Source organism: Myripristis murdjan, chromosome 19 (assembly GCF_902150065.1).
Source record: "Myripristis murdjan chromosome 19, fMyrMur1.1, whole genome shotgun sequence".
In the NCBI taxonomy this organism is placed as follows: Eukaryota; Metazoa; Chordata; class Actinopteri; order Holocentriformes; family Holocentridae; genus Myripristis; species Myripristis murdjan.
Genome location: NC_043998.1, coordinates 25,178,508 through 25,206,207, shown reverse-complemented (window position 1 = coordinate 25,206,207; position 27,700 = coordinate 25,178,508). Strand labels below are relative to the sequence as shown.

General features: G+C 42.7%; 1 protein-coding gene across 1 annotated transcript in view; it reads right to left on the bottom strand.

Moving 5' to 3' along the window:
* Window positions 1–27,700, bottom strand: part of LOC115378258 (glutamate receptor ionotropic, delta-1-like) — a 520,936-nt gene that overhangs the window by 205,254 nt on the left and 287,982 nt on the right. Inside the window, exon 4 of the mRNA XM_030078448.1 lies at window positions 662–867. Within this exon, the coding sequence (XP_029934308.1) occupies window positions 662–867 (206 nt within the window). The remainder of the gene's footprint in view (window positions 1–661; window positions 868–27,700) is intronic.

Below are 27,700 nucleotides of genomic sequence, written 5' to 3'. Positions count from 1 at the left end.
TACTTTGTCAACACACTTTTTCCATTGTTCCCTATAAACGACTCATTTGTTCCCTATAATCGTTCATTTCCTATCAACACATTCATTCCTTTGTTCCCTATAAACAACTCATTTGGTCCTGATAGTCGTTAATTTGTCAACACACTTTTTCCATTGTTCCCTATAAACGACTCATTTGTTCCCTTAATCGCTCATTTCCTATCATCACATTCATTCCTTTGTTCCCTATAAACAACTCATTTGTTCTCTATAGTCGTTAATTTGTCAACACACTTTTTCCATTGTTCCCTATAAACGACTCATTTGTTCCCTTAATCATTCATTTCCTATCAACACACTCATTCCCTTGTTCCCTATAAACTCCATTGTTCCCTATGAACAACTCATTTGTTCCCTATAGTCGTTAATTTGTCAACACACTTTTTCCATTGTTCCCTATAAACGACTCATTTGTTCCCTATAATCGTTCATTTCCTATCAACACATTCATTCCTTTGTTCCCTATAAACTCCTTTGTTCCCTATAGTTCATTCTGTCAACTCATGCATTCCCTATACATCTACACCCATTTGTTCCATATTTACAAATGCACACCCGTCCGTTCCCTGTTAGCACATGCACACGTTCGTTCCCTGTAAGCACGTAGGCGCTGCGGACCGACCTGTTGGATGAAGGTGTGCGCTCCGTGCGGGCTGAGCAGCAGGATGGCCCGCCGTAACGTGTCCCTGTAGCGGTTCAGCTCCTCGGTCCTCATGGTGGTGAAGAGGTTGGTGAAGACCTTGCTGATGTTCCTGTCGACCCTCTGCAGGGCCACGTCCACGCCCTGCCGGGACGTCTGGTCCAGGAAGCCCTGCAGCCCGCGGATGTCTGGAGGGAGAAAAAAAAAACAACAAAAAACGGTCAAAATCAAATTGTTAACTGGTGTTGGTGTCGTGTGTAAACCAGTGGATCGTTCTGGTGAAGGAAGAGAAGAAGGTCTCGAGAGTTAAAAACCTCATGAAATGGACTCTTACTTTCTTGATTTGATGTGTTTCCTGTTGAAACTGGATGAAACAGGATGTAAACCAATAGCACAGGCCAAATCCTAACCCTAACCCAACGGGATCCCAGTTTGGGACAGATACACACTTTTATTTTGAAGAGACAGGTGGATGAGAGAGGATGTTTAAAGGTTTGTGTTGGTTTTGTTGACACATTAAAGCGAGAAGGTTTGGGACTCAAAAATCAGTAACCCACAGCCGTCCATGTCTTGTTTTGAATAATAAAGTCTTAGGAAATGTACATATTGAGACACAACCACTAAAATAACATGGCCATCTTCTCTGTAATCTCTGCACTCCCAACAAACCGGCTGCATTTTCATTAAAAAAAAAAAAACATGATAACAGCGCCAGATGAACGGGCTCCTTCAATAGATTTGAACTGCCCTCCACTAATCAAGGAACATTTATCTGCCACAGAGGAACCCAGGAGAGCGCAGGTATCTGCAAATGAAGGATATAAAAGAAAGTAAAATGTCAAACGGATGGAAATGACTGAGATGTATCCAGGAGACAGGGGATGTAAAACATAAACGATTATGAACCAGAGATGTGAGACATATGACGGCAACAGAACACGGAGTCAAATATAAATCCTGAATGTGAGTATGAAAGCCATCGGACACCCAGGAGAGGACAAAGTCACAAAGAAATCCAAAACGAGTACTATATATTCATTTGATTTCATTGTATTTGATAGATTATGAACACCCCAGTCTCTCTCCACCCTCTGCGTTCACCTGTGGCCGACAAAAACTCTTAGAGCAGCCGGCGAAGGCCAGCAGGCTGAGAAACCTGTTTGACATCCCTCTGAAGCCTCAGAGTCAAAAAAAAAAAATCACAAGAAATAAACCTTAATTAAAATAAATTAAAATAATTCATTTTAATTAATTCAAATAAAATACAAGAACATTAGTTAAGAATTTGCCAACTATATTAAATAAATAAATAAATACAATCAAGTCCCAAACTGAAATAGAATTTACCAGGGAGCAAGGAGCTAACAAGGAACTGATTAAAAAATATATATAATTACTAGAAAATGAATAAAACATTATCAGAAAATTGGGGAAGAATGAAACATGAATTTAAATAAAATTGAACTAATTATAAATAAATTAATAAATAATGTTCACAAATGTCACAAGAAAAATAATCTCTAGCAAAAAAGCACAGCATAAGATCTCATAGCAAACTGTTGTTATCTTATCTTAGGTTTACTGCTAATATTTTCACTGTACTTAATGTACTACTTGTTTTCATTTTTACTGTACTTATTTCAATTTTTACTGTGTGCAGCTGTGCAGCACGACATTTTAGTTTTTTAAAAATGGACGAGCGGTTGATCAAAATTCCAGACGGTTTATTTGAGGAAGATGAGGTGCAGCACTGCTTGTTTTTTTTTTTTCCTTTTCTTTTCATGACATTTTCTCAGAGCGGCTTTGTCATTCGTACAGGAAGTCAGACACCCGTGAGAATCTGGCGTGACACAAACCAGCGATTTGAGCCAACATGTCCGCCGCCGACACGCAGTTTCTCTGGGGCTGTCAGCCAAGCAGACGGCGTCTTTCGAGACGTCAGCTCCTCGTTCTCCTTGTTCTCCTCGCCTCTTTTTGACACATGAGGAACACCGCCGTTTCTCTCTTCTTCCCCTCCGACGCCGGCATGCAGGGTCTCGACGCTCTTGACTTGTTTTTGTGACTTGGACTCGAACGCCACGCGGCTGGCGGCGTTCACCGTCGGCGCTGGGTTTCGTCAGATCGGCGTCTCCTCAGCTGCTGATGAGCTGAGCCTCAGTCCAGTCCATCATCGCTCAGTTCACTTACACTGAAGGACAGAAATAAGCTCCTTAACCTCACTGAAGTTTAATTCACTAGAAGTTGTTTTCAGATATTAACCTAAAACACATTAACCCTTGGAAACCTTCATAAATGTATTTGATTTCCACAAATATAGGGGGAAAAAAACGATGAGAAAGTGACAGTTCACTGCTGCTGTTCTTGATCAGTTTGTGCTGAAGATCACAACAACATGGGAGTACACGGGCATAATGCTTTTATTCTGAAAGGTGGTATTTTAATTTTATTGATTTTCTTTCTTTATGCATTTATTTATCTATTTTTGGTGAATATTTTTTCAGTAATTTAATGGCATTTATTTTCAAATTGTTTGAGAATTTTTACAGTTATTTTTCTCATAATATATTTCCAAATATATGGTTACAATAATTACAAATGTAATTTGATTTATTTTATTTATTTTTTTTTATTTTCATTTTCTGTTTTTATTTTCATGGAAGTGTTTCCTTTTTTCTGCCAATTTTTCAGTTTTTTCTCAACTAATTTCTTGTTTGGAGGGGTTCACTGAGTCGGGCCCCTCGGCGGCGGTGGCGGCGGCGGCCCCTGGGAGCGCGGCGTGTCCTCAGCAGAACCGACCGAGACGATCATCTCTATTCCGGCGCCTTCTTCTCCGCCGCCGCCACTGAAGCAAACAGCATATATCCATTTTAAAATATCATTTAGATTGCTCTCTGACTCTCCTCCAAACTGCCAGGGAAGTTTTTTTTTTTTTTTCTGTTTCTGACAGCCAGACACGGCAGCTGTGTTGAGTTCTGCTCTGTTATAGCTGCTGACAGGTTGTTTGGCCTGAACATCTCTCCCTCCTCCCCCTCCCTCCCTCCCTCTCTGTCTATTAGCGCTGACAGCGAGCTTGTACCGAACCCTGACTGACTCTGACTGCCACTCTCTCCTCCTGCACTCCGCCTGTTTCATCCCATCGTGCCCGTCTCCCTTTCCATTTCTTTTCACATTCATGTTATTCCCCCCCCCTCGTCTCATTGCTCCATCCCTCTATCCACCCATCCGTCATCAGTCATAAGAAATATAAGACATCTGAGGGGGGAAAGCAATCACGTCTTTTCACCAGCTTGAGCCTTGGAACAACGGGGGTGAGTGTGACGAAATTAGAAATTCACAGCTCTGTGATTCACTGTTTGCCATCGATTTCTCAGGCGCCGCTTAAAGCGCCGAGGCACCGTAGGAGGCATATTCTCTCCATCCATTCATCCGTCATTCATCTCCCCTATCAGCCTGGTTAGCCTGCTGCCTCCTGCTTGGAAATTTGTCAGGAGGAAAAAAAAAAAAAACCCTTGTTCAAAGATGAAACATGAATATTAAACATAATCGCTCATTTGCACGAGCCGTAGCTTTGGAGTAAACAGTGCGGCTACAAAAGCGCTCCCGTCGTTTTTATTGATCTGGAGCTTAATTTTTTTTTTCCACGAGGTGCGACTCTCCGCTCGTTCCTCCCTCCAAATATGAATCCGTGTTCCCACCGGCCGATCAGCCCGTCCTCCGCAGAGCTCGAGGGGCTTACGCTGCTTTGCTCAGGCTCCAGCTGGGGATCGACACGAGTGGGGCGAGGCTTGAGAGGAAAGCCGCCGTCAACTCCACTTTGAGCAAGGCACCGCGGGAGACGCCTTCTTCCTCCCAGCAGAGAAAGCCGGCCGCTTATCTCCCCACCCATCACTCCGCCGCGGCCGCTGGAAACCGCCGGGCCGAGCGCTCGCCGTCTCAGATTTAATTTAGATTCACAGGAAGTGGGAGTGCGCGCGGCGCGGCGCGGCGCGGCGGCGTGTTCGGGCAGATTGCAAACGTCTACAGTCCGTTTTGCCTGTAATGGCTTTCATATTCACGGCGAGCCTGCAGAAAGGTGCAAATTCATCAGCCGTGTCTGATCCGGGAGGGTAAGTGGAAGTTCAGGCTACATGCATGCGACGCTGCTGGAACTTCAAATTAAAAGTCAGAGTTTTATCTGGATCCTGAGCTGGACTTCTTTTAAAGGGACGTTACACCTTAATTATATTAATGGTGTTTTAATCCATTCCAGCAGGGCAGGGTGCGCTTTAGTTCCCCTTGCAGGGTAACGTACGGCGACCGGACGTCCTGGCTGGTCTGGGTTTGTCCCGGTTCCAAGCCTGGTGTCCTGAATCAGGACCAATATCTGTAAAGTACTGAAATGTCCCGGTTTTGAAAATTCACCTCCAAATTGTCCCGGTTTTTCCACAATTCACGTCCACAATTCAGACCGAACATGCACATGTTATATACCAACATTATTCTGCATATTCTGCTCAATCTGACGGTACCAGAGTCAAAGCAGCTGCACCTCGACTTTTCACGCTGCGGCCCTCTGATGCCGGCGACGTCACGTCCAACCCAGATTTTTTTATCCACAGAGAAATGTCTCAGAGGAACTTTGTCTGTCTTCGTTCCCACTTTTTTTTTGCCAAAAACACGAACATGTTAGACGTTAAAATGTTGAATCTGATGATGCCAGAGTCCAAACAGACACTGTGTCACAGTCAGCCTGCGCTCCTGCACACTGACAAATACCTGTGTGTACCTGTGTTTTATTTTGAAAGGTGTCTGACAATCAGTTCATACCGTATGTTTTATTACAGCGACGCAATGTTTTGTGTTTACTAGTGTCACTGTACAGTTTTTAAATAATCTTGGTTTTGGTGGATTTTAGGAGACAAAACAGCTGCTGAAAGGTACGCTGGGTAAATGTGCCGAGTGCTAAAAATGCCTGTGGTGTGTGGTGTGTTTAAGGGTCCTGTTTTGGGGTTGGAAAAATGGTCACTCTTGGGAAACAATATTGTCTGGACCAAGAAAAAACATCCTGTTGGACCTGAAAGAAGTCCTACAACAACAACAAGCAAACTAATGTTCTCCTGCCCCGTTCCCGTTCGTATCCACAGGCGCTTTACAGCCTCCGGGGATTTGAACCTGTGACCTTATTGAAATGACAGGGTAAGTTACATTTCTCTCTTTAGGAAACAGGACACTTTTATTTTAACACCTTAAAAAATCAGCTGGTTCTGTGCATGGGTTACTACGTTTTGAACTAATTCTAAAATGCATTAAAATGCACCTAAAAAGCTGAATTTATGATTTTAAAGGGTCTTAAATCCTGTAACAGTTCCTCCTTGGTTTTTCTTTAATTTAGACCATTTTAAGACATTAGTCTTGAGATAATTCGCTAAAATACAATTTAAAACCTAAAAAACTGAACCTACACCTTAAATGGATGATAACGTTTTCAGTATATTAAGTTATAATCGTTTGTATCTTAATTTTGTGCAGTCAGTTAAGAAGACTTGTTTCCTGGGTCGGTGTGCTTTCAGATTAAAAGAAAAAGCATGTATTAAGGGATGTGTGTTTTGTGGCGCCGAGCAACTGATTTCTAGTAAAGCAGGGCTCAGGAATCAGAGCTAACTGGAGTGTGAGTCACTAAACGCCAGAGCTTTAAATTTAAATGCAAATGCCCGAGGTCCTGATTGGAGAAAGGGCCCCTGAATCGCGTTAGTCGAGCCGAGGCTTCGTTTTACATAATCAGCGAGCTTTCTTTGCATAAACGCTGCGAAGCCCCGAGGAGCCGACGCCGAGAGGAGGGGGGAGCGGGCGCCTGGAGAGCCGCCGCCGCCGCCGCCGCCATCCATCCATCCGTCCGTCTGTCCGCCCGCCGGGGTGAAACCTGCGCCGCGGCCGTGACCTTTGATGTGAGAAACAAACAGAAGCTGCGGGCTGTCTTTGAGGGCAGCGCACCTCCACCTCGCTGCAGGCCGTCTCATGTTCCAAAAAACAAAATAAAAACAAAACAAAAAACAAAGAAAAAACACTGACTTGCTGCCCTTTGCTCTCTTTAAACCTCGGCGTTTTTGCAGCGGCAGGTTTCTGCAGGTGTTCGGCTCAGACAGACCGAGAGGAGCAGCTCCTGGAAGACGGAGATGCGACGTTAAGGGATTTCTTAAAGGCTCTTAAAGGCATTTTCTCAACTTATCCGACCGTTCTTGCTGTTTGATTATTTGTCTCGACCTGCTTGGACATCACACCCACATTACTACTGTTCATTTAGCACTAATGTTCATTACTAATGCTCATTTAGCACAAATCTCAGGTGTGTAAATCTCTTCATCATCATCACAATGTCAATATCGAGGTATTTAGTCAAAAGGTTGTGATATTTTCCTATATGTGTATGCACAAATGGCAAATAAAGTTCTTGAATCTTGAATCTTGAATCTTGAATTTGATTTTGATTTTGCTGATGTTGTCCAGCCCTACAGGGGATTCAGGGCGGGAGTCGCTGGGAAACTGCCGATACGATACTTATCACGATATTTTACTCGGTTTTGGTATCGTGATCGCGATACAGGAGATCCTAAAATATGAGATATAATCAGTGGCGATACATGACGATATCTGTGACTGAGGAGGAAGACACACCCTGGAGAAGGCGATATCATTTCCCACCGAGCAGGAATCAGTCGTGTTTTTCAGCGTTTTAATGTGAAGCGGAATAAAACCACCTGAGGAATGAATGAAATCAAAATGAAGAAGCTGCATTATAATAAAATGGCTGAGTGAATCCATCAATCAGTGCAAAACAAAGATCTCTTTTCACATGTTTTGGACCTTTTTACCTACAGTTCTGCCCTGTTTATAATAATAAATAAATACATAAACGAATAAAGGCATTGTAGAGAATTGCAGGTCTTCTTGTTTCCCTGTCATATAACAGCAGCTCCATTTTCTCTCAGTGTGTTTTTCCCCCGTCATAAATCATTTTATTCACACACCTCTGCAGATATTATTAAGCGAGCATGTTCTGTCAATCTGCTTCTTGTCCTTGTCCTCCTTGTATACAGCTCTGCAGCATGCGCACACACACACACACACACACACTAACAGAACCTGCACACTGCCTTTGAATCGCCCCCCACTTGACGTTGAATCCAGTCTTTTAATCTGCTCTTTCTGCACTATTTCTTATATTTTTTTTTAATGTTTGTTTTTCGCCCATTTTGTCCCTGTTGTTGTTGCTGAGTTTCAGAGTGTGTGTTTGGGAGGAAGAGGAGGGGCGGAGGGACGGGGCGAAGGACGGATCCCCCAACAGGACAAACTACTACGCATTTAAACAACCAAAATCTCTAATAGTCATAATAATAACTTCCCTTCAACATCATAAATCACTGAAGTAAGAACAGTTTGTTCTGTATAACACAATAATCCAGTTAAAGGCACCCTCCATGAATGTAATATGCTTTTTTTTTTTTTTTTTTCCTGTTAACATAAAAATGATTACATTAATGGGAGTTTCACAGGTGCATACACATCTGTCAGTGGAGGAAAGTTACCTGTTCTGACTCTTAATTAGTTACTGGTGTAGTTTACATTTCTGAAAACTAGAGAATTCAACCTTTGTGTTCATGTAATTCATCCCAGTGATGTTCTAATGATGTGATAAGAAGTCTGTAAAAATAAATAAATAAATAAATAAAACTTCAAATGAATGGGTGCTCAAAAAAATACACTTTTTCCAATACTTTAAAAAAAAATTATCATTAACAGCAAATCTGTGACTGTGTGCCAGCTGTGTTATATTTTTTGAGGCTTCTTGTCAGCATAATAACTAATAATTTAACGACTCCCACTAATGTAAGAATTATTACTTTGACAGGAATTATTATGTGACTCAAATTGTTATGACATTTATGGTTTATTATTGACGCTCTGACGGTTCAGGACAGTTCAGATTCAGTCAAACTTTATTTAACGTGAGGCGTGTAGCGATCAGCCCAAAAGCCTAAAAAGGGCCCAAAAAAAAACAAAAAACAAGCAGCATGTTTGCAGAGGAGAAGCCGTAACGAGGCGAGCCGGCAGCGCTGAGTCAGACGCTGCTCCTGATTTGTCACCCGGGCCGGGGATTTAAGACGTCGCCGTCCCGCTGCTCAGGCCCTCAGGCGGCGGCTGCTGCAGGCTTGTTTTCCAGCAGGTTACAGGAGCGCTCATAGATACTGACATTTCTCTACAGATGCACTTACTGTACGTCGCTCTGAATAAACCAAACATCTCTGCTCTAACTGGAGAGGACGCCAGCCTTCGCCTCCAGGGATTTATTTATTCTTTTTTTTTTTTTTTTTTTTTTTTTTTTTTTTTTTTCCGTAGTACCTGAGTCACTTCTCCAACAAAACCAAACCAAACCGGGACAGGTTCAGGAATTATTGCGTGCTCGAGGCAAAAATGACCCTGAAAGGTCAGAAAAATGCCAGTGAAATTAAAAATGACAGAACAAAAACACCGATCTCACTGATGGGAGACACGAGGTAAGCAGGGGGGAAAAATCAAGAAGATACATTTTTAAAAAGCTTAGAAAAAAAAAAAAAAAAAAAAAAAAGTTGTATGTGACCATGGCTAGACAACCATAAAGCACCAGCACCAGGCCAAGCATGGACAAGCTGGCATACATTTGCATAATTTTGCATAATTTTAAATGGAAGTGGAGCCACTTGAGCATCTTTTAACATTTACATCAATAATATCCCTAACTCCAAAAAGCAGCTTTTTCCAAACCTTGTGCCTAAACGCTCGGTGACTTTGTGGTGACGGTACTGATGAAATGGTCCTTATTCAAAACTTAATATATAAAATATGAACAACCCAAAACCAAACAACCAAAACAAGACAGTAACCAGTAAAAACTAGCCGGAGTGGACTTCTGTGGAAAACCACCACTGTTTGATTTTCCCCTGTGAGATCCAACAATTTTTGTTTTTTAAGTAAGCCGTTATTTTGTTCTAAACTAGACCTAAACCAGTCCAAACCCTAACCTTAACTATTTCAAAATAAGACTACAACATTATATTACACGCTAACCACAACCTGGCATGAACCTTAAACAAATTTAAATCCTATATTATTCTTAAAATAGGCCAAAACCAGCCCTAACGCTAACCTTAACCCTTTTAAAGAAGAAATTTAGACTCTAACCTTAACCCTAACCAAACTCAGGCCTAATTCTCAAACTAGACCGAGACCAATTTAACTTAACTTAACCGTTTGGGAATAAGATTAAAGTAACACATTTTCAAAATAACTCTAACCCTAACCTAACTCTAACCTTAACCTAACCCTAACATTAATCTAATCCTCACCTTAACCCAAACCTTAACCTTAACCTTAAACCTAATTCTCACCTTAACCTAATCCTAACCTTAATCTATCCTTAAGATCAACCACTGACTCTAAAAAGCAGCTTTTTCCAGATGTGGACACGGCTTTTGTCCCCAGTTAGCCAAACCACCCCCAATTACAGGGGCTTAACCCTCCTATTATGTTTGGGGTCAATTTGACCCCAATCAATGTTTAACGTCTCTAAATAAATGCTTAACATCATTTTTTTTGCTTCATATTTTATGACTTTTCCTAATTTAATGGATACTATCTTGTAATCATGAAATTCACATGATGATATGTTTTCAGTGTCCTGTACGCATTTTGTACGCATCGGTGGTGTTTGGGGTCAATTTGACCCCAGGCTGTTTTAGGTGTAAAAACACCATTTTACACACATTTGTTTTGGTTTTTTTGATGATACTGAGGTCACTATAACATGCAATTTGATATTCTTCATAAAAGTTCCCTCTGCTTTAGGGCCCTAACCTAACATAACCATACCTGAAGTAGTACGGGAACCACTGACATGGGTGGATATGGGGGGAGATATTGGGGAGGGGAAAACATAATACCTACAAGAACTTCGATATTTCCCATGCTGTGAGGGTGGGGAAATATGGTTCCCATGAGGACATGAGGATAGTTCCCACCACATGGGGGAGGAGCAAACATATAAATGCTTGCACAGCAGCCTTCTAAATCATTTCTCTTGTTGCTCTGTGTAATCTCACTTTATGCTCTCTCTCTTAGCTGAATATGAATGCGAAGCAAAGGTTTTCTGCCAGTGAGATTTTGTCACAGCTCTTTGACAGTGAAGTGACACAGAGGAGAATGTGTCTGAGACAGAAGATCATGTTGAGGAGGACCCTGGTTATGAGGCATCCTCTGATGAGAATGAAACCCTCAGTTCTGACCCTCCTGTTGTCTCTCAACCACCAGCAGACACGTTACCTTCCAAAAATGGAGAGGTATCATGGTCCCTCTCCCCACATGAACAACAGGGTAGACTTAGTGCTGCTAATGTCATCAAAATGGTTCCAGGCCTCAGCAGATACACTGTCAGCCATGTCCAAGACATAAAATCAGCATTTGAGCTCTTTGTAACACCATAAGTTGGAAAGGAAATACTTGTGATGACAAACTTAGAGGGAAGGTGTGTGTATGGGGACAGTTGGAAAGACTTGGATGTGACCCATTTGCAGGCCTACATTGGGTTACTCACTCAGAAGTTGTGTTTCTTTTTCCTGGGGTCAAATTGACCCCGAACATAAGGCATGTTACTATCCTTGATAATAGAAATTGATTTTCTTTCCAAATGTTACAAATAACAGAAATTTGTTCTTAGAAATATTATTAAGCCATTAAAACACCAAAAATATATTTCTTTCCAATTTTAGGTCAATCAGTGAGATTTTATGGTGATTTGCATATTTTTCCATAGTCGCGTAATAGGAATACTGGATGTATAAGTGGGGGTGGGGGGGAGTTATGTTTTATTTAAAGGACTATTTAGGTAGTCAACAAAGAAACCTAAAGTACCTGACACAAAAACTTTGGTAAAAATTTTAATTATAATAATTTTGTTGAGGTTTAAACTGCTGGGGTCAAATTGACCCCAAACATAAGGGGTGTTAGTAAAATTTGAACATAACAGGAGGGTTAAGTTCAGTGTGTGTACCCCCGAAAGTTGTCAGATATAAACACACACACACACACACACACACACACACACGCACACAGAGTCATGTTTGCAGTGTGTGTTTTCCAGCTGTTGAACATATTGATCTCTTCACACTCGTTGCAGATGACACATTGCAGTCCAGTCATGCAAGACAAGGATACACTGAGATTTCCCGATTTCAGGTTTGGTGATGTTGTGGAAAAAACAGTGAAAAACACTTTTATACAGCAGAACACACTCTCAGCAAACCTTAACCAGCATTTCCTAACCCTTAACCATGACCTTTTCCTAACCCTAACCATGACCTTTTCCTAACCCTAACCATGACCTTTTCCAAACCTTAACCATGACCTTTTCCAAACCCTAACCGTGACCTTTTCCAAACCCTAACCATGACCTTTTCCAAACCTTAACCATGACCTTTTCCTAACCTTAACCATGACCTTTTCCTAACCCTAACCATGACCTTTTCCAAACCCTAACCCTAACCTAACCCTAACCATGACCTTTTCCAAACCCTAACCATGACCTTTTCCAAACCTTAACCATGACCTTTTCCTAACCCTAACCATGACCTTTTCCAAACCCTAACCGTGACCTTTTCCAAACCTTAACCATGACCTTTTCCTAACCCTAACCATGACCTTTTCCAAACCCTAACCATGACCTTTTCCAAACCTTAACCATGACCTTTTCTAAACCCTAACCATGACCTTTTCCAAACCTTAACCGTGACCTTTTCCAAACCCTAACCGTGACCTTTTCCAAACCTTAACCATGACCTTTTCCTAACCCTAACCATGACCTTTTCCTAACCCTAACCGTGACCTTTTCCAAACCCTAACCATGACCTTTTCCAAACCTTAACCATGACCTTTTCCAAACCCTAACCGTGACCTTTTCCAAACCTTAACCATGACCTTTTCCAAACCCTAACCGTGACCTTTTCCAAACCCTAACCATGACCTTTTCCAAACCTTAACCATGACCTTTTCCTAACCTTAACCATGACCTTTTCCTAACCCTAACCATGACCTTTTCCAAACCCTAACCCTAACCTAACCCTAACCATGACCTTTTCCAAACCCTAACCATGACCTTTTCCAAACCTTAACCATGACCTTTTCCTAACCCTAACCATGACCTTTTCCAAACCCTAACCGTGACCTTTTCCAAACCTTAACCATGACCTTTTCCTAACCCTAACCATGACCTTTTCCAAACCCTAACCATGACCTTTTCCAAACCTTAACCATGACCTTTTCTAAACCCTAACCATGACCTTTTCCAAACCTTAACCGTGACCTTTTCCAAACCCCAACCATGACCTTTTCCTAACCCCAACCGTGACCTTTTCCAAACCCTAACCGTGACCTTTTCCTAACCCTAACCATGACCTTTTCCTAACCTTAACCGTGACCTTTTCCAAACCCTAACCGTGACCTTTTCCAAACCTTAACCGTGACCTTTTCCTAACCCTAACCGTGACCTTTTCCTAACCTTAACCGTGACCTTTTCCAAACCCTAACCGTGACCTTTTCCTAACCTTAACCGTGACCTTTTCCAAACCCTAACCGTGACCTTTTCCTAACCTTAACCGTGACCTTTTCCAAACCCTAACCGTGACCTTTTCCTAACCTTAACCGTGACCTTTTCCAAACCCTAACCGTGACCTTTTCCAAACCTTAACCGTGACCTTTTCCAAACCCTAACCGTGACCTTTTCCTAACCCTAACCGTGACCTTTTCCAAACCTTAACCGTGACCTTTTCCTAACCCTAACCGTGACCTTTTCCAAACCTTAACCGTGACCTTTTCCTAACCTTAACCATGACCTTTTCCTAACCTTAACCGTGACCTTTTCCTAACCCTAACCGTGACCTTTTCCAAACCTTAACCATGACCTTTTCCTAACCCTAACCATGACCTTTTCCTAACCCTAACCGTGACCTTTTCCAAACCTTAACCGTGACCTTTTCCTAACCTTAACCATGACCTTTTCCTAACCTTAACCGTGACCTTTTCCTAACCCTAACCGTGACCTTTTCCAAACCTTAACCATGACCTTTTCCTAACCCTAACCATGACCTTTTCCTAACCTTAACCATGACCTTTTCCAAACCTTAACCATGGCCTTTTCCTAACCTTAACCATGGCCTTTTCCTAACCCTAACCATGCAGACTGGGCTGCACGTCGTCTCCTGAACTCTGCCCTCCTGATCCTCTCATCTCTTGATGTTTAACTCCACGGTTCAAAGTTTCTCCACAATCTTTTCCGAGAGTTTTGGCTGTTGTTTTTAATCCTTTGCAGGCGGGTTTCATATCTTCAGATTGGACTGAGGAGCCCGGGGGAGAGAGCTGTCACACGCCAAAGGAAAAATTAATATCGATATAGATAAAGCCATGAAGATGTGAGCCTGAAAATTACCTGCGAGTTTTTATTTTCTGATGTTCACCCTCGTGACCTGCACATCACGAGCCCACCAACGCATCATTATGACTCTGTGTGTGTGTGTGTGTGTGTGTGTGTGTGTGTGTATCTGAGAAACAGACGAGGAGTGTGTGTCTCAAAGATTGCAAAATTCATCACCACCAAATGTCAGCATCATGACAACTGATGATGATGACGAAACCGCATCAGTGACCTATTTGTGCCTGACTGATGTGTTATTTTTAATACTCAGAAAACCAATCAGCCTTTTGGATCATATCCAGTTTATATTAGGACTTAAACATTTCTATACATAAATAAATATTAACAAAATAATAAATAAATAATATAAAATAAATAAATAAATAATAAAAAAAAAATACATTAAAACACAACAGCAATCTCTCTGTAAGATTTATCACGTGTTAGGGGAGGAATGACCTTTAAATTTACATATAACACATTGATATTAACATTAAGTTTTATTATGACACCGCATGAATGTTGAATTTAATTTAATTCCGTCCTCACGGGCTACGCGTAAAACAACAACAGACTTTGTGGGTTCACCAGTGAAGACAAGCAGACGTCATACTGGTTGTTGACGAGGGCTAATGTGGCGTTCGGACGGTAGTGTACATAAAAAAAAAAAAAATATATATATATATATATATATATATATATATATATCCTCTCTTGCACACTTTACTGCGTTTTCAGCCTTTTTTCCACCGTTCCAACAGTAAAAGTGGACTTGGACTCCAGTAGGTGAACTGTTTTGTATAAATAGTTTGTTACAATTTAAAGAAAAAGTGTTGAGTTTGCTGGTTTTGCCTTCAAGCAGCATCAAGCCACACGCAGGAGCGATGTGTTGAAGGCCTGTCGGAAATGACTCGATCAAATCAAAATCTTCCCTTCCAATCAAAACGTCACAGCCTCAGATCGTGTTGTTTTGACAGATTCTGATAAAAGACTGACGGTTATCTGAAATAAGTCATGTTATGAGGTTTACTCTGACAGCAATCCAAAATGTAAGAAGTTGCGTTACTTTGATGAAATAATCAAAGCAGCCGCATTGCTTATGACTTTTTTTTTGAAAGAGTTGAAGTGCAATCTGTTACTTTTCTGAAAGCCTGCAGCTGCATTTGCTGGTAATATTAAATATCTGCTGGTTGGAAATGATCTTTTCTGGTGCATCATGATTATTATTATTATTATAAATATAAAAAAAAAAAAAATCAGCAGGTTGAACTTGCGGATGCGGGTCAGCGGTTTGGGTGATTACAGCCGACAGTTGCGGGTGGCTGAGCAGCAAATGTGGCCGACCTCGGGTGATGTAAGAGCTGACCTGAGCGTCGCTAACACACCCTCTGCACGCCCTCACACACACACACACACACACACTCTCTCTCTACCTCTTTCCCCTCCTCTCCTCAGTTTCTCCTCCTCCTTCTCCCCTCCAATCACTTGTTTTCTCTCCTCCTCTCCTCTGCCGTCCTAATCAGCACACTTTGAGTCATCATCGGGCGCTGCCAGCAGAAGCAGAGACCTCACACAGGCGCCCAGGGATCACACACACACACACACACACACACACACACACACACTCTCTCTCTCTCTCTCCTGTGCATACAAATGTATGCACACTGAAAAACACGGTGAAAACACAAAACCGAGGCACACATGCACACACACACTCCTGAATAAATGCTTAAACACCAACTTATACACTATTCATACACACACACACACACACACACACACACACATATTCTCCTATGCATTCAAATGCATGCACACTGAAAACAAAACAAAACAAAAAAACAGTGAAAATACAAAAGCGAGGCACACATGCACACACACATACACTCCTGAATAAATGCTCAAATGCCTATACGCTATTCATACACACACACACACACACACACACACGTATTATATTACAAGACTATACGTGCAAGGCCATTCCTCCTGAAGAAGATAACTTTAAAGAGCATAAATCCTGTGCAGGTGCATGCTGCAGTACAAAATGTGATTTTTTTTTTTTTTTTTAAACTTATATCTTAATTACAATTTTACCCCCAGGCAGCAAAACGATATATCCTGTGTGCCAGAAGGCAGCCCATAATCACGCACTAAAGATAATATAAGAGAGTGTATAACATGACAGCTGTGATATTGAGGCGCAAAACACATTTATGCTGCAAAAATAAACATTTAAAAATTTCACAGCAACCCAAACACTCGTGCCTTAACGGGCGCTGACAGGTTGTTGTTGTTGTTTTTGGCTCATTTTGGACATTTCCCGTGTTGATTCTGACTGTTTCCACACACGCACACCGTAATTAAAGATGTTTCAATCGGTTTTTCTCACACCCCTTCGGCCACATTCGATTCCCAAACAGCACAGAAAACGCCGAGAGCCTTAATTCAGCCCCGATAATCCGACGTTGTTAATGAGAGGCTGCCGGTCTGCATCACACAGCCGATATCAGGCGGCGTGCACGTTTACATTTTAACTGAGGAGGATCTGGAAGCACCGTGAGAGCCGAGATAGAAAACTTCTTCCAGACTTTTCCAGATCAACACGTGCAGGATTTCCACCTTGTGCCGACCAAAATAATCCTTCAGCCAAACCGAGACTCTTCCAGCAGCTTTAGTTTTTAAACTAAAAGAGAAATGGGAGCACGGCGCTACACAGCTTTAAAGGAACACTCCAACTTTTTTTTTGACAGAATCCCCTTTCCCCGACTTCCCCAGCCTGAGACCAGAGGTTGGACACCATTTTCTCCTCTGTACGTCCAGCGGTTCAGTGCCGATGTGTTGAATTTCCTGTTAGCTTAGCATAAAGAGTTGAAGTCTATAGGCGTCGTTAGCCTGGCTCCGTCAAAGTGGAAAAATAAACCTCCCAGCAGCTCTGAGGCTGTCTGATTTACACAGCGGATCATGTGGCATTTGAAATACACGTCTTGGGATATTTCTTAAAAAAAAAAAAAAAAAAATGAGAGTGGTTTCAGGGGAAAAGAAGATCCACCACAAATAATCTTCACCTAAAACCCTTAAAACCGCCTTAACTTAACCGTGCCCAAAACCCAGCTCCTTTAAACTGCTGCTCTCTTCTTGTAATATTTAAATCGCGGTTACTTCAAAAACAACTAAGACACATCTACCTCTTTAGGTGATTTCATAGCAGGAGTCATTTTTAGGAGTCATCCTGTGTGATTATCTTAACCGATGAAAATCTCAGTCAAAACGAGTCTCTAAATGGTCGGTCCGGCTGGTTAAAAATGGGACGAGGCCAGGCCCTGATTAACCTGCACATGTGAGATCACCCTCCCCACCCTGCAGAAGTGAGAATTAACAAAAAACCTCCTCCCTGTGCAGGAGTTTGCTCATCCTCCTTCATCCTTGTGAGGGGCGGCGGCGCTGCTGGAAGACGGAAATCTAAGCGAGCACACGCTCAGACAAACAGCAGACCCTGAAGGGAAGTCGGACTGACGTGTGTGATGAGACCTGACAGGCAGATCTTGGCTCTGTCTCTTTGTGATGAGGATGGATGGAGGGATGGAGGGATGGAGGGAGGCAGAATCGGAGGGGTCACAGGAAGGGAAGCCGGCAGTTCAAACGTCCATCACGTCTCCTCGGTTGTCATCTGTGTGTCCTGACCGCCTGCTCGCAGCCCGGCTCGCTGCAGCTGCGGCTCCCAGGGCGGGCCGTGGCCTTGCCCACGGTGCAGCGGATGGGTGTCTTTTATTTTGAAAAGGCCTCCACAGTCACACCCACGGTTTGTGTGTTCGGACCAGACTGCAGCAGAGAAAAACTTTGCTGCGTTTTTGTATTTGGTTCGTTAAGATTCACAGTCCAACCACAGCTCCTGAACCAAAGTCACATGACCCAGCAGCTGGTTGTTGATTGGACAGAGTTTTGGTCGGAGACTCGACTCCCTGTGACTGTCTCTAAAAGCCGATGATGGCCTGTGAGATCACGAGAAGGCGAAAAGGACGACCGTCGCCACCAGAGCTGTTTCCAACACCTTACCAGGCGTGTTCTGGATTAGGAGGAGCCGGATTAGCAAACATCGTGTGACAATGGTGAGCAAACGCTGCTTTGTTTACGGTTTGTAAAGCTCCGTTCCAGTTCCTGTTTATGAATGATGCAAACACTCTGTCGCCACCTGCTGGTACGATCTGAACATGACTGGAATCTCTGAAGTTGGGAAGATCTGAAAAATATTTGATTAAAATCTACCTCATTTCTGCATTTCTGTCCCAGAGGTGCTATTTCTGCAAGGTGCATTTAGGTTAAGTGACATCTGAGTATTTATGGTTTAATACTGAGAAAATGCTTGGCGGTTCTATTGCTGTTTTTCTTTAGAGAGAAGATGTTTGTGGATTGGTTGGGTTGAGACAGGTGGTTCATGTGTCTAGACAAAATAAGCCTCTTTTCAAGGCTGTTAATTAGACCAGGACAAAGATAGAGAAGCTGAATTTACAAAATAAAAAAAAAAATAAAATAAAAGATGTAAGGAATTTAACTCGGCCAAGGATTATTTTAAATGACTTTGCCTCTGGGCTTTGATTCAAAAACTTGGTGACTCTCTGCTACACGGTAAACTTCAAATGAACTGTTTCTGTCATCTCGTTGTTGCGCTATGAGGCTTTTATTTTTGTGTTGGGGATCCTGGAAAGAGCATTTTCACTGCTTTTTCAACTGGATGTATTTGCGTGTTGCGTTTGAGATTGATCCGAAAACCGAAGGCGTTTATCAGCAGAAACAGCAGCTTCAGGGAAACTTCGAGTGACGTTCTTTAATCCATGCCACACCATACCTGATCTATATGTACCTATTTCTACATGGTGTTGGAGTATCTGACCTGCCTCAGTACACGGCACATGAAGAAGATTTATTACATAAATGGTGGGGGGGGGTGTTGTGGATCTCTATCTTCCACTCCTCGTAGCAACGCCTGGCCTCCTTCTGGTCCTCAGCGCAGCCATGCCTGTACATACTGATTAGCGGCGCCCAGCAGCGACCGCTATTTTCCTTTTCACTCGTTTGGATTAATTACCACAGCGGATTCCCACAGGCTGCAAACGTTCATTAGCTCACAAGACAAAAACACTAATTAAAGAAATAAACATGATTAAACACCTGTCGGAGAGATAGTTCACATTTCAAAGCAATCGTCTCGCGACATGCCCGGTCTCTCTTGGATCCTCCGCCTCGGGTTCACAACCACCGAGGAAGAGTTCACGCTTTGAATTTTGAACCCTTTTTTTTTTTTTTAAACACCAAGTGGTTTAAATCATTTAAGTGTGCCCGGCTGAGGCACAGCATGCCGAAACTACGCAACACATTGCCAGTGTAGGATCATAAAAGGAAGGCGGACGTCTTAACTTGACTGATTTCAACTTTACGTGTCTCAGATCATTAAAAAAAAAAAAAAATCCTCCTTTCCTTGAACCCCTCAAATGCATCTCTGTCTCTCTTTCAGGAGTTTAAAGACAATCCATACAAAGTACGGCTTATCACCTGGATTCACCTGCTGCGACTTGATCAAGCCTCCTACTCGCTGCAGTCGTTTCGACCGGCCGAGTCGGTGCTGTTCTCTGTGGTCCAATCATACGCCGCTTTCACGCCTGATTTTCCGTTTGCAGGGTCTGCACTAACAAGTCATTTGATGTTGTTAATTTTTTAATTTGGTGCAGCTGGCTTTCACACGGCTCAAACAAATACCGACAGTGGCATGGAAACCAAAGTGCCGTGCTGCCTCTTATTGGTCAGAGAGGAAATCATGTGTAGAGTAAATGTTATTTTCTTGCGTTTCAACTTCTTAGCCATTGTAGGACATGCTTTTATTTTGAAGGGACAGGTGGATGAGATTTGTGAAGGTTTTAGTGGTTAAATTTTTAATTTACAGCCACTGGTGCGGGATGTTGTCACTGTTTTGCAGGAGGCACAGGTCATGTGAGGTCGTTTGATGGCGACTTTAATAAAGGAGAGGAAAGTCGAGGTAGTCTTTCGTTAGGCTTTGATAATATTGCAAAGTGGAGAGAGCATCACACCGACGAGGCTGATTTAACGAGGCAGAGAAAATCCTCTCCACCTCACACCTCCTGGTTACTCTCTGAGCGTCTGAGGCTGCTGCTCAACACAAAACAAAATTAGGTCATACGAGAAGAGGTGGAAAATGCAATTAGTTAGGAACCTTTCAACATGATCTCACGCCCACGACTTTTACCTCGCAAGTCCCCTGGTTGCGTTTCAGGAGCATGACTCAGCGGTTTTACCACACCAAAGTGAAAGTGTGATGCTGTTCTTTGGTCTAGAAACTCTTAGAAATCATAGCAATATGGAACAAGCACAGAATGGAAATATGGACAAATATAGAATATAAGCGGTTACATTTTAATGATCTCTGCTTTCAATAAAAATTAATCTGGACTTGGTCTGAACATCAGAGGAAGATCAAAGAGTTTGGGAAGATGGACGCAACAAAACATGAGAGGCTGATGCGACTCTGAGCTGAGATCTGATATCTGAGGAACTGAGATCCGTCTCTTTCAAGTGGACTGTGCTTTGAATATTTAATGTGCACAACAATTCGATTCGGGTATTGTCACCCACCAAAACAAACCAAACCAACGGGGAAAACACTCCGGGGTTCGACTCACCTGGACTGAACACAGCAGGTGTGAGCGCCACCTCAGCGTCTGCACCTACAGGCTGTCAGACTTTTACATCTTTGCAGAGTTTTTGAGACTTTTTGAGACACTCTTTCCCCAAGTCTGCGACTCTTTGCTTTGAGGGGATTCGCCACAGTCCATTGTTAAAAGAGTTAAACTGATTAAGAACATTGTGGTGGCTTTCATTAAAGGTGTGGACTCGAGTCACATGACTTGGACGTGACTTAGACTGAAGTCACAAATCTGATAACTTTAGACTTGATGAAACCAAGAAAGACTTGCACCTTGATTTTGACTTTAACACCGGCGACGTGTGAATAATGTTAGTCTACCTGCCCCAAAGCCAAAGATTTAAAACTAGGCAACTAATCCCTGATTAACGCCTGCATGCAGCGCCCCCAGGTGGTACAAGGACAACCCTAACCCTAACCCTAACCTCTCGTAACAAGCATGACTCTGAAATCAGCAAATCAGCTGTTCATGTCCCAGTTCCACATTGACCCACAGATGATCAGCCGGGAGCCTCGATCTGATCAAATCAATTGACCATCATCTGTGTCTAATGTTATGTATCTGTTATTGATGACTGGCCAGCAGTACTGTCCTCTGATATAAAGTAGGCTAATCTTTTGTGGACTGAACTAAATCTTTTGGTGCCTTGACATTTCACCTTTTAATTCCCAAATTGATAACCAGGTAAGACAGACAAGTGAGCTGAAATGTGTGATAATGAACAACATTAAGATTGTACATTATGGCTCGTTAAGGACTTGGACGTCAAGTTTAGGAGTTGGACTTGACTTGGGACTTGAATGCCAGGACTGGCGGCCTCTCATTGCCACCAGGGGATAATCTCTGTGTTTTCTGTGCTGCTTGGGAATCGGATGGGAGTGAATCAGCCTAACAGGTGTGAAAAAACTGGCTTGAATACATCTTTAATTATGTTGTACGCATGTAGAAACTGTCGGAATCACCGATGAAAATGTGAAAAAACTACAACCAGGAGCCTGACTTGTGACTTGCAAAACCAAGACTGGCTCCCAGCTCTGGACTTCAAGCATTCAAAACGATTTGGGAAGTCCAGGTTTGGTGTTGCATCCTGATCTTACTCATCACTGACAAGGAAATACGGTGAGAATGACGTGCTGATCTCAAATCCAACCAATAAAATGTATGATTTTCATCTTTTAAACACCATTAAGTCTCAGATATTTGCTGGATTGTTGCGGTTTGTGGCCGACACAGCGACGTTTGGTTCGCTGGAAAGCATGAGCTCAGATGTACTGCGTCTGTACATGGTAAGTGTGACAAATCTGATCAAAAGCAAACACAATCTACAGGAGGAAAAAAATGCAATTATGGAGTGATGCTGGCTTTCAGTGAGCATGAATATGACACTTTGAGCTGTAAACCAGAGGCCTTTTAAACTCCTCGGAGTGAAAGCGGCGGCTCTGAGACTGCACGTATAACATCAAGGTGAAAACATTTTCCTTGAAACGAGACGCCGCCATCGATTCAGCTCGGAAACATTATGTACTCTTCCCTTTTGCACTTAGAAAAATCATTTCTCAAGGCCGTTTTACATCAGTTTGAGTGCCGGGGCTCACGCTGTGCAGCTCGCTCTCAGCGGGAAGAGAAGAAACACACAAAAATCTCTCCAACTGTTTCATAATTGATTAAATTTAGAAGCAATGATGTTTCAATCAGACTGGACCAGTAAGAGTCTGCTGGAAGTTATGGAAAAAAAAAATCTGATAAAAATACATTTCGCCTAAATTGTCTTTGACACAGTTATTGATGCTTGGACGTTACTTTCTCGCTGACGTGCTGCTGCGCCTCAGCACTTCAAAGTCCTTTCATGAAACAGAATTTTCTTTTTTCTTTTCATTTTTCATGCTCAAGAACTTTTCCCTCCCTGTCGAGCGTGGAGGAATCATAATGTCCAGCCGTTTCACAGCTGATCTCATTTTAAAAAAAAACAACATTTCAGCCTCAGCGTACGAGCAGACGCAAACTAAGAACGTGAGGAAGAGACGAAATCGTTTGGTTTTTACATGATTATTCAAGTTTGGACATTGCAATCCAGTCGCCGGCATAAAACGCTGCCATTTTATGTTTCAAGGCGGCAAATATCTTGAAATGTTGATGTTTCTGAAGCAAAAATATGTTGCATATCACTTTCGCCACTCTCGGCAGCTTGGTTAGCTACTAAAACGTCTTGGTTAAGGTTTGGAAAAGGTTCATAGCTAGCTAACATCACAACTGCCTTATAACAAAATGTTTTTTGCTTCCTTTGTAGCACGTCATGAAAAGAGAGAGAGTGTGTGTTGATCAAAATCTTCCAGGGGATTTAACTTTCATTTTTGCTTGACGGCTGAAACCTCATGTATTCTGCTCTTTGACACTGTTGGTGTGATGCTCTTTCCACTTTGCAATATTATAAAAGCCTAAAGAAACACTACCTTTATTAAAGTCGCCATTAAATAACCTCACATGACCTCCACTTCCTGTAAAAGTAGAGGTCATGTGGCTGTAAATTAAAATTTCAACCAATAAAACCTTCACAAATCTGTAAACATCCTCTCTCAGCCACCTTATCCCTTCAAAATAAAAGCGTGTTTCCATCCGAAAGTGAGATCCTGTTGGTTTTGCACTTGTGACTGATCTTTCCCTGCACCCTGTCCCACCCAAACTTCCTGTCTCAACAGGAAATACATCAAATCGAGAAAGTAAGAGTCCCTTCCATGGGTTCTTTAAGTTAAAAATGGATCACAAGAATCTGATAAGCGTACACTTTGACCGATTATTGAAATTTAGCCATTGGAGTAAGTGTTGCACTGTAAATTCCTTTGTCTTTTCTTTTTTTTGTATTAGTGACAGTTGCTTGAACATTAAAACATGGAATTTTCCTCCTTGCATTGGAAAGAATAATTTTTCATGCTTGTCGTTGCTTCCCGTCTGAGTGTGGAGGGATTATGAGCTCTCAGCCGTGTCCCAGCTCATCATTTTTAAAAGCAATGACATTTCGATCCAACTGGATCGTCATCAGACCAAAACTGTGGGAGGTTTTCCACGGGACTGTAAGTTTTCTTTAGAGTTAAACCACCAAATCCTTCCGTGCAATTTCATTTTCATTTTTCACACTTTTACGGGTGCAGAGGGGGGGAGAGATTACACTCCAGCCACTTCACAGCTGATGACATTTCAAATGATTCACTGTAAATGGACCTTCATCATGTGTGAAGAATCTAATAAAGGCACTGAAACATTATTATTTCTCTCATGATTAGTTAAAACTTGTTTGTTTTTTTTTTGTTTTTTTTTTTGCACGGAGAAACTGTTGCACTTGAAAATCTCCCTGTAATTTCATTGAAAACAGCAGCGTTTGCTCTGGTTGCTTAAGCTCAACATTCTCCAGCTCAGTATTCCTGAACCAGAAGGCAGTAATCTGTTTTTTTTTTTTTTTTTTTTTTTTTTTTTAATAAATCTGCCGCAGAGGTGACTCGCTGACGGCTCTGTTCGTTTGTCATTCGCCCGCTGCAAACACATCTGGAGAGAGAGACAAGCACATCGACGAATAAAAGAGCCGACAGTCTGAGAGAGAAAGAAACTGTGAGAAAAAAGAAAAGCTTAAAAAAAAAAAGAGAGAGGGAGAGAGAGAGATGGAGAGAGAGAAGCGAGGGATCAAGCTCTCTGTTTGTGAGGACGGATAATTGAGCCTTTTCATCCACGTCACCAGTGACAGGTGTGACATTTAGCTTTAGAGGACACACTCCTCCCTGCCGGGTGTGTGTGTGTGTGTGTGTGTGTGTGTGGATGAGTGGTTACCCTCACTGTTGAATATCCGTAAAACACACACACACACACAAACCTACTCTAACCTTTTGCAGTCTGGTAACTAATGGGCAGCAAACAAAGAGGCAGGGAAAACACACCCGACACATAAACACACACACACACACATTAAAGTACACATAAACACACACACACACATACACACACAGATTTGACAGTACTTATGAGGAGCTAAACAAGCATCGACCAACTCCAAACCTGAACAAACACTAAATTCTGACTGAGAAGCTGCACATTTTATGTTAAAAAAAATCGATCTAATCCTCTCATATTAAAGGAAAAATTCACCCAAAATACTAAAAAAGACCTTTTCCCACTTTTCCCTGTAGGTCGGTCTTTCCAGCCACATGACTTCTGTGTGATCTGGCAATGTTTTGTTTTTTTCTTTCTCTCACACAGAATCACACACAGAAACCATCTGGATGGACAGACTGAAATAGATAGATAGATAGATAGATAGATAGATAGATAGATAGACGGATGTTTTTTGACATTTTGGGCGAACTGCTCCTTTAAATCACAGACTGCAGCAGTAACAGTGAAACAAAGTGAAATATAAAACTGGCAGTGAGAACCTGACTCTCTTCACCGCACACACACACACACACACACACACACAAAGCTTTAAAAACTGCTGATTATTTTCACACATTATCCTGGCTACACTTTATTTGGACTGTAATCCAGTGATAATATTTAATCTGGGTTTCATGTGGCACCTTTCCATCAACTGAGTCTCAACAAAACCCCAGCTTTGTCTCAACTTTATCAAATCAGTTGCTTCATTTTAACTCGTCCACCAGTGTTTTGGGCGAGTGTTGGTCTTCAGAAACCAAATCTTGCTTGGTTGATTATTTAAAATAAACCTCAGTCAAGGAGTCGGGGTGTGCGGCTTCCCTTTTGGCTCAGTCTCAGTCTTGTGACTAAAATGCACACTAGTTTTAGTCACATTTTAGTCGTAATTTGAATTACTGTTAGTTTTAGTCCAGTTTTAGTCAGTGAAGTCGAGATGTTTTAGTCTCATTTTAGTCAAATGCAGTTTTGCCAACTTAGCCAATGATTTTAGCTCTTCTCGTTTTTGTCGTGGAAAAAAAGTCGACTGAAAAAATTAAACCCTTCCCTTTTACAGGACCAGCTATTTACCAGCTTTCTGTCAGATTTATCTAAACTTTGTATCGGCCATAAACTAAAGAGCTGAGGATGTACACTGGACAGGTTTGTATGAAATTTAGTACATTCATATGATATGAAAGTTGAATATGAGCACTGGGCAGCCTGAATAAAGTGTAAAATGCAAATGAAGCTGATTGGACGTCCCACCCTGTTCCTTCACTTCTCCTCTGTGGAGATTCGGCCAATCAAAGGGCTGCAAGTCACTTTGCAGCCGCCTATCAGGGCTCGTGTGAGAAATCAAAACACACAGCCCTCCTGCACATTTCCACTTTCCATTCCTTAGTATTTTTTTTTCTTCTTCCAGAGCTGTTCCTCTTCATTATGAGGTTCAGAGAGGCGGGTGGGGGGGTGGGGGGGGTGGGGGGGGGGGGTGATGTACGCTGATAGCAGCCGCCAAACCTCCGCAGCTGTGTGTTACTGCTGAGGGAGTAAACACACCTCAGCTCATTTGACCAAACTTATTACAGAACAGACTCGAGTGAAGCAGAGTTTTAGGCCGGGATAAATTTTTATGGCGTAAATTCGTCATAAACATTGTAGCAAGTGATGTAAACTGCACAAGAAAAAAAAAAAAACGATTTTGAGGGAAATAAACAGAAATGCGACTGCCTGTCTGGAATGTATGATCGATATTTGTTTACGTTGGCGGCTGTTTGCCTGGTGATTATTTCCCTCCGCACGTCGCCGACTGTAATGGATCTACAGAGTGTCGGCGAGGCGGGATCACGCACGGCAGAGTGTTATCCATCAGCGCACGGCCTGACGTGGAGCTCAGACAGTCACACACTCACAGCCCATTTCCTGCAATAAACTCCATGTACCTGCCACACACTGCAAACGCTGTAATTATGTTATTTTCTCCGTAATATTCAGAATGTTACAGCCTGAAGCACCGAAACACAAACAGCACACAAAACTGCTGCAGCCTCCAGTGACCAGAATGCAACGCTGCAGCCTCCAATGACCACAATGCAACGCTGCAGCCTCATTAGACCAGAATGCAACGCTGCAGCCTCCACAGACCAGAATGCAACGCTGCAGCCTCCACAGATCAGGATGCAACGCTGCAGCCTCCAATGACCAGAATGCAACGCTGCAGCCTCATTAGACCAGAATGCAACGCTGCAGCCTCCAATGACCAGAATGCAACGCTGCAGCCTCCACAGATCAGGATGCAACGCTGCAGCCTCCAATGACCAGAATGCAACGCTGCAGCCTCCAATGACCAGAATGCAACGCTGCAGCCTCCACAGACCAGAATGCATTTCTGCAGCCTCCACAGACCAGAATGCATTTCTACAGCCTCCACAGACCAGAATTCAATACTGCAGCCTCCAATGACCACAATGCAACGCTGCAGCCTCATTAGACCTGAATGCACCGCTGCAGCCTCCACAGACCTGAATGCACCGCTGCAGCCTCCACAGACCAGAATGCAACGCTGCAGCCTCCAATGACCAGAATGCAACGCTGCAGCCTCCCCAGACCAGAATGCAACGCTGCAGCCTCCAATGACCAGAATGCAACGCTGCAGCCTCCACAGACCACAATGCAACGCTGCAGCCTCCACAGACCACAATGCATTTCTGCAGCCTCCACAGACCAGAATGCAACGCTGCAGCCTCCACGGACCAGAATGCATTTCTCCAGCCTCCACAGACCAGAATTCAATACTGCAGCCTCCAATGACAAGAATGCAACGCCCAGCCTCCACAGACCACAATACAACGCTGCAGCCTCCAAGGACCACAATGCAACGCTGCAGCCTCCAAGGACCACAATGCAACGCTGCAGCCTCATTAGACCTGAATGCAA